The following is an 8055-nucleotide window of genomic DNA, read 5'->3' as shown; positions in this document are numbered from 1 at the left end:
ATGTTCGATACCAGTCAGCACGCCTCCAGAGCTATCACGGGAGTTGTAATTATCACAGTTAGGTGAGACAAGTGGTTGATATCATGGGTTACATTCCGCTTCAGTGATTCGATAATCCGCATTCTGCCATGTGATCGTCTTTGATCACCCCATCCAATTTAATCGTCATGTGGTGCGGGGACCTGCTTTTGATGGGTCCCTTCACAGTAGTAGATATCGATGGTGTACGATCACGGCTAATAGAGTATTACCAATTCAGTACCCAAGTCGTGTTTTGACGATATTACGATCTATCATGACCGTTAGCTCTTGTGTTTTGTTACCCTCCGAAGCTACAAAGCTTCCAAATTCCTGAAGGTCTGGGTTACAATTAGCCTTCAGCCACCCACGCTCGCAAGAGGCGACTAACGGGATCGGGTGTCCAGGCTCGCTGTGATTTGGTTGACACATGTCATCGTACCCGAATTGCGTAGATCAATGCTCATGCTGTTGATCACTGGATTGTCTGGTCCAGATTCGACTATTTACAGATCGATCTCATACAGCTGGAATGTTGCTGAGTGCGGCATAAAGCTAATCTCATTCTCTAACTCGCAAATCTCCCAAATTGTCAATGCAGCGTAAAATGACAACTGAATCCCTATATATTGACGGACCAAAAAAAAACATTACCAGGATGCAAGATGCACATGTAATTATTTATTTAGTCCCAAACGTCATGCAGCCAAGTCTTGATCGCCCACGAGCTGTTTAGACATCAAGGGATACCGCAAAGGCACAACTACATTTTTGTAGGTTGATTTCCCCGACATGAATATGAAAGAATCGGCGATATGAAAAGTCCAGGCATAGGACTTCTGAAGAATCGCACGAAAGAATGAAAAATATCCTCTTCCCACAATTTGACGGTTTTTGTTTTGGCTCTTCAAAAACTTGCAAACCACTTTATTTCAGCGCGTTCGCTGGTGCGCCCTTTGCTGACATGATCACCAACAACCCAGTTTGAAGTGTGAACGAACCCAGTGGTAGTGATCAGTTTGAAGGACCATTGTGGTATCCGGTCAAGCTCAAATTCATCACAGGATGTCGCGTTGTCCCTCAGTGCCCGTACAATCTGAGCTGCAAGATCTGGAGTAGGTCCCAAGCCAATATTATCTACTTTGTGATAGCGGAACCCATGGTCGTTGGGCAGCTTGAACGCTACTCTGATGTCCGCTCCATCTTGGACAGCTTGTCTAACAGCCAAAGCTGAACCTTTAGCCACCTTGCCATCAAGCAACAAGTGGAACAACAAGTGCCATCTCCTTGTGTCAACGTACCAAGTCATCGCCTGTCTGCCAACGGTGTAGCCAAGAGGGTCGGTTGAAGATGATCCGACAAGGGGGCGATATGTACGAACGGATCCAGTCGTGCTCAGAACTCTAAACTCCCAGTTCAAATCACTTACGAATGTTTTGGAGTCAGCTCTAGCCAATGAAGATATACTTTGAACTGCCACGTGCTTGTCTGTGAGCCTAATGCTCTCTGCTGCAACGATGGTGTTACCGAACTTTACCTTAACATTGTGTCCAGCTTCGATGAGACGTTGTAGGGTGTACCTTGTCCATAGTGTATCTGAGACCAGATCGCTGTAGTTATGAATTGGAACCCAACACGGATCCACAAACCAGTCTAAGACCACTTTGTCCTGAGACTGTCCTCTTGCTGTGTGAGAACCTAAATTCCATCTGGACATGGTACGAGTACCAGCGGTATTTAAGATCAAAAACCACCAGTAAGCATTGCCTTGAAACTCCAAATGATTTCCCACTCCAGTCTGGCTGACGCTCCAGATATGTTCAGCACTTATCGTGGCGTTTCCACCAGACCCTGTGTTGAAGATTTCAATATTTTGCACAGGAAATACAGCCTTCTTCTCTTGAGATACTGATATCGAGTTTCCTTGCAGAATTGATGAAATCAACGTGTCGACACTGCCTGACTTAAGAGTTCCTCTTCCAAAGGTAGAGTAAACAGGCTGTATAGTTTTCGTTTTCAAAACAAACCATGTTAAGGTGTATGTGTGTCGTGACTCAGACAGGTAGGTGCCTCCAACGTAATATCTGATCATGTGCCAGTTGCCTGTCGTGCAAACATTGCTCATCCACCAATATACATTTGTTTGAAATATGTTCCATCCATTTTTGCTGATATGCATTAGTGCCTCGCAGCAAACCTCGCCTTTCACGTTTTGACAATTGTCAGCTTCAGTGAAGTAGGTACTTCTGCCAATTCTTATCCTTCCGCCATGTTTAACCGTCTCCTGTAAAGCTTGTTTTCTGCCGAACAGCACAGTCCCATTTTCAGAAGTTTCTAGAACTTTAACCCACTCCCTATCCTCCTGTAAACCTAAAACAATACCATCTTTACTCATGAACGTCATAAAAATTTACCATGAATTATTATATATGTGCGAAATAGTCTTCAGAGTAGTAAACTAACGTTCCGACAATCATCAACAAAACGTGTGCATTTACGTTTTATGAAATAAAAATATATACTTTATAGACTCTCCTGTTCATAGCGGGATCACACAGATTTTGGAATCAGCAAATTGCTGTCTAGAGTTGTGTCCCTTGGGTTCGCCTGGAATATGTGTCAATATTTGTCAGCAAGCTACCAGTGCTCGTAGTTTTTTTCCACCCAAGTGGTAAAAGTCAGTGACTTAAATCTCTGGAGCTTTTTTCTCCCACGTTAAACTGACGCGCCGGCACATAGCGGGAATTTACTAACATTGAAACCTTGCAAAGTGATTAGAATTGTGTCAGGTGGCCGTATTAGATATTAACGTACGAGCTTTGTGCAATTTCGAATCGTCTTTCTGGGTAAATTAGTTCCGAGCATTGACAAACTAAGTTTAGGATTAATAGAAAAGGGACACATAATCTCGCTAGTGTTATGATTCGGGTATTCGTCATATTCACCGGTTTTTGTTCTGGGACAGTTTCAACACATGTGGGTTACCGATTTCAGTTAACGGAGAAAAACTTGAATGGATCAGTTGAAACAAATTATCTGTCGATATTATTGATGCATGTGGATAACTACTGGCACGCTTCGGCATCTACAAGGCTCGGGAGCGGTGGGGTAGCCTTGTGGTTAAAGCGTTCGCTCGTGACGCCGAAGACCCGGGCTCGATTGCCCACATGGGTACAATGTGTGAACCATTTCGGGTGTCCCCCTACGTGATATTGATGGAATATTGAATAAAAACGCGTAAAACTAAACTTACTCTCTACAAGGCTCTACTTACATGCATCGTGGCTTTCAAGTCCGTGAAGACGACCCGCTAATGCGCATAGTAACAGAGGCAGTAGGATTCTAATCTTCATAGCTTGCTTTCTGCAAATGAAAATATATGGAAGAAAAGACAGTTTGTTTGTCGTTTAATGACACTCCGTAACATTCCAGTTCTGTGACAGCGGCTTGTCAGTAATTGAGTCTGGAACAGACAATCTTATGTTTGACATCATGAGGAAATTGATCACAGCAAATGCGACACGAAGACACATAATGAACATAAACGAAACTTTACATGTGTTACTTTATGTCCCAAAACTACACAAACAAAACAAAGTGTGGTGCTGGTGGATTAATCTGGTTTAAGGACTTAATGAGCGTACACTAAACAGGATTAGGCAAAAACAGTGGCTTGGTGCGCCACCATAGTCAACAGCAACACGATGGGGTCACATTTTGATTTCTCATGGACTAGCCATCTGTATTGGAGCTTGTTCAGTACATATACAGGGGCTGTGGGGTAGCCTAATGGTTAAAGCATTCGCTCATCACGCCGAAGACCCGGGTTCAATACCCCACATGGGTACAATGTGTAAAGCCCATTTCTGGTATCCCCCGCCGTGATAGTACTGGAATACTGCTAAAAGCGGAGTAAAACTCAACTCCCTCACTCACACTTGTTCCGTACAGCGCAGGTCCCCTTCTCGCATTCACAACAGCAAGACAACGTTGACTGTTTAACACCCCTGAACACAGCATGACGTGGGCGTGAAGATGGACAACGCAAGCGGTTTCGTAGCGGCCTAGAACTGAGATAATCCGAACGAACTCAGCCAATCATTCCTGAGTTGGACTCCGTTTAATTTGCTGTGCAGGGTCTGTGATAGTCTGTCTCACAGTCCCTGAACCACATTAATTTCCCTACTACCAAGCCCTCTCTGCAGTGCTAAAGCCCTAAACGAAGCAAGTCTAGATTTCCTCAGGTTCTGAATCTCTGGTCTCCCAAGGGCTCCTTTCAATTTATACCACTAGGGTGTGTTATGTCCGTTGTTCCGGCAGGTTGATTTTCTGCGTATCAACCTTCTGTCTGCACATGCAGAGGTTGATATGTGGATAACGACCTGGGCGGTGCAGGAAACGCACGAGCAAAAGCAATGTAACGAGTCCATGTGGCGCCCTCGTGGTATAAGCAGGTTAGCAACCTCTGCGGGTGATGTGGATTCGCTCTCTCGCCTGACGGCTCGAGCGTTTAAATCCATATCTTGAGGAGGGTGCTAACCTATACTTATACCACTAGGCTATGTTATGTCCATTGTTCCGGCAGGTTGATTTTCTGCGTATCAACCTTCTATCTGCAGAGGTTGATGTGGATAACAACTGGGCGGTGCAGGAAACGCACGTGCAACAAGCAATGTACGAGTCCATTCGGCGCCCAAGAGGAATAAGTAGGTTAGCACCCCCTTTAAACGTATATACATAAATGGGCTTGTTTGTTACTATCAAAATTATATATATTCAGAGACTAATCCTTAGTCTAGGTCTGGGCACTCAAAGTGCGGTACTGATGACGCTGGGGTCGTAAAACGATTAGGCAAATGACGTAGCCGAATTCAACCGTTCTTGGCATGTGACGGCACACGTGGCCTTCAGATGTCGTACCAGTTTGACGCCTGGCTTGAGTGTTTATCTCTCAAGGTTGCTTAACGTGTTTATTTTCTTTTCACCGGCACACACAGCACGTGTTGGTGGTTAGGCACACGAAATTTTGTCAAGTGACCCCGCGCACGTGAAGGATCGCGTTTCACAAAATGCGTGCTGCATTCACTTCAACCCCGCCCCGCCCGCCCGCTCAAATTAACTAACCGCTACTACCCATGTTTGATATAATGCATTTGTCTAAGTGTTAAATTCTCTTTTTGTCTAGTATACATGAACCACTTGATATTACATTAATATATAAACAATGACAGAAACATCTGTATACTATTAGTAAGCTTCGTATCATACTGAATCTTCAAAATGGTGAATTTAGTACGTAGCTTGCAGAAGAAGTGAAATGTTAAGTCAAACATATGTTTACCTTTAAAAACAGAGATTTGTGTGGGGCGGTGGGGTAGCGTACTGTTGCGTTCGAATCCCCACATCGCCATTCTACTGAGGACAATACTAAAGCGGAATCTCCACTAGCAATCAAACAAACGAACCTGAAGTATTGCTTATCAAGGGACACTTATGCGGTATGGTTGCCTAGTGGTTAAAGCATTCCCCCGTCACAACGAAGACCTGGGTTCGATTCCCAACATGGGTGCAATTTGTGAAGTCTACTTCTGGTGTCCCCCGGCGCGATATTGCTGGAATATTGCTAAAAGCGTCATGGAGTGAGTGAGCACGTTTAGTTTTACGCAGCACTCAGCAGTATTCCCGTTATATGGCGGCGGTCTGTAAATAATCGAGTCTGGACCAGACAATCCAGTGATCAACAGCATGAGCATCGATCTGCGCAATTGGGAACCGATGACGTGTGTCAACCAAGTCAGCGAGCCTGACCACCCGATCCCGTTAGTCGCCTCTTACGACAAGCATGGGTTACTGAAGGCCAATTCTATCCCAGACCTTCACGGGTCCTCACTCCATGAGTAAGTGACTCTACCAGACAGCCTGGCTAGACATCGCATCATGTATTAGGCTCATAGTTGACGTGGCAGTGTGTGTAGTACATTAGCCCTTAGACCCTGAATATATACTGACTGACTGAGTTTGGTTTTACACCGCTTTTAGCAATATTCCAGCAACATCACGGTGGGGAACACCAGAAATGGGCTTCACACATTGTCTCCCGACCTTAATCCAATAGAACATGTATTGGATGTGTTGGGCAGAAGAAGACGCCGTCAAGTAAAGGAACCCTTCACAGAATTTGCAGGAACTTGGTGCCATGTTGGTACAATTATGGCGACGCATCCCCTAAGCTGTGTTCAGACGCATCATTCAATCCATGAGGAGACGTTGCGTCGCAGTTGTGAACGCTCATGGAGGGCATACGCGCTACTGACATGCTTTCATCAAGTTGTAACTTACCATTTCTACTCTCTTACATTTCCGAAGCATTTCCGGTGGAACTGGTTACATTATGAACATGATTTTTATGGTACACCGTCCTTAATGGGTACAGAGATGGAATAAAATCATTATTAAAACCTCTTTTCATGTATGTTCAACTTATCGACCTCCAAACGGTGTGAAGTTTCTTTTTTCACTGAGTATATGAAGTCGCAAAGGTACACAGTTTTTGATTCACACTGAATCATACTGAGCAGATTGAGCAGCTCGTAGACACAAATGTCTCAGGGCAGATGCAGGATGAATGTTGAAGACAACACAAGACAGACATGGGGATATATGGTCGGGATTTTCTGTTGGGAGTTGGAAGGCAGAGGGAATTTGGAAGGAGAGATTTCCTTCTTCTAGAAGGATAGTTAGCAAAGGCTATCGACCCAATCTACCTCGAGCGTCCGGTATTTCCTTCTTCTAGAAGGAAAGTTAGCAAAGACTGACGACACTACCTACCTTAGGCGTCCGGTATTTCCTTCTTCAAGAAAGATAGTTAGCAAAGGCTGACGACCCTATCTACCTTGAGCGTCGGTATTTCCTTCTTCATAAAGGATACTTAGCAAAGGCTATCGAAGCAGTCTACCCCCAGCGTCCGGTACTTCCTTCTTCTAGAAGAAGAGTTAGCGAAGGCTGACGACTCTAACTACCTTGAGCGTCCGGTATTAAGTTTCCAGATTGCCGCCTTTGTCATCTTCTCCAGGCGGTGTCGGTATTTCCTCCTTCCAGAAGGATAGTTAGCAAAGGCTGACGACCCTATCTACCTTAAGCGTCCGGTATTTTATTCATCTAGAAGGATAGTTAGCAAGACTGACGACCCAATCTGCCTTGGGCGTCCAGTATTTCCTTCTTCAAGAAGGATACTTAGCAAAGGCTCGACCCAATCTACCTCGAGCGTCCGAAGAATATTTAGCAAAGACTGACGACCCTATCTACCTTGAGCGTCCGGTATTAAGGCGCCATATTTCCGCCTTTGTAACCAACTCCTGTCGGTGACATTTCCTACCACGCGAAGATCAGGAACTGGACTTTACCATCAGAAGTTATTTTACCCCCACGCTGTCCGTGAATTTTGAAAACATCATGAGCTTCTTATTGACCTTATTGGTGTATGTTATTGCACCTAAAAAGAGTAGATCGGTGCTCATCATGTCATCATCACTTGATTATCTGGTCCAGACTCGTGTATTTACAGACCACTGCCAAACGAAATTGCGCTGCATGTTGCACTTAACAGCAAACACGGGTGAAATAGACAGGTGGAATAGAAAACGGTTGAATTAAAACGTAAATCTGAAAACTCACGGTTGAGAAATCTGCTGCGTCGACCACGAGCCGGATCTACATCTGGAGAACATCGCCGCATATATATATATATATATATACATATTGGTTTGCTGGTGTAACAGTTGTATGTCACACATCTCACATATCCTGTTTCTGAGTTTCACACCTTACATCCGGTTCCACCCAACAACATGACATGTTTCTGAAATAGCTGGGAAAGATAGTGACAACGCTGTACCTGTCATGCCCATTAATATTACACAGCCACGCTAAACAAACACTTATTTACTGCGTATTTGACAAAGAGAATTTTGGGAATCACAGTGGCAAAGCTGAAACAATAACATACACGAGCTATAAATTTGAAGACATTGTCATTCT

General features: G+C 44.4%; 1 protein-coding gene across 1 annotated transcript; it reads right to left on the bottom strand.

Moving 5' to 3' along the window:
- Positions 1-679: 679 nt before the first annotated feature.
- Positions 680-7744, bottom strand: LOC124269215. Its single transcript, XM_046704230.1, has 3 exons — positions 7693-7744; positions 3293-3381; positions 680-2388 (listed from the first exon to the last, which is right to left on the bottom strand). Exons 2-3 carry the CDS (start codon positions 3369-3371, stop codon positions 926-928), a joined length of 1542 nt encoding a protein of 513 aa, XP_046560186.1. The 5' UTR covers positions 3372-3381; positions 7693-7744; the 3' UTR covers positions 680-925.
- Positions 7745-8055: the final 311 nt, after the last annotated feature.

Source organism: Haliotis rubra, unplaced genomic scaffold, assembly GCF_003918875.1.
Source record: "Haliotis rubra isolate DU_JTF1 unplaced genomic scaffold, ASM391887v1 Scf143, whole genome shotgun sequence".
Classification (NCBI taxonomy): domain Eukaryota; kingdom Metazoa; phylum Mollusca; class Gastropoda; order Lepetellida; family Haliotidae; genus Haliotis; species Haliotis rubra.
This window is presented reverse-complemented; position numbering and strand designations above follow the sequence as displayed.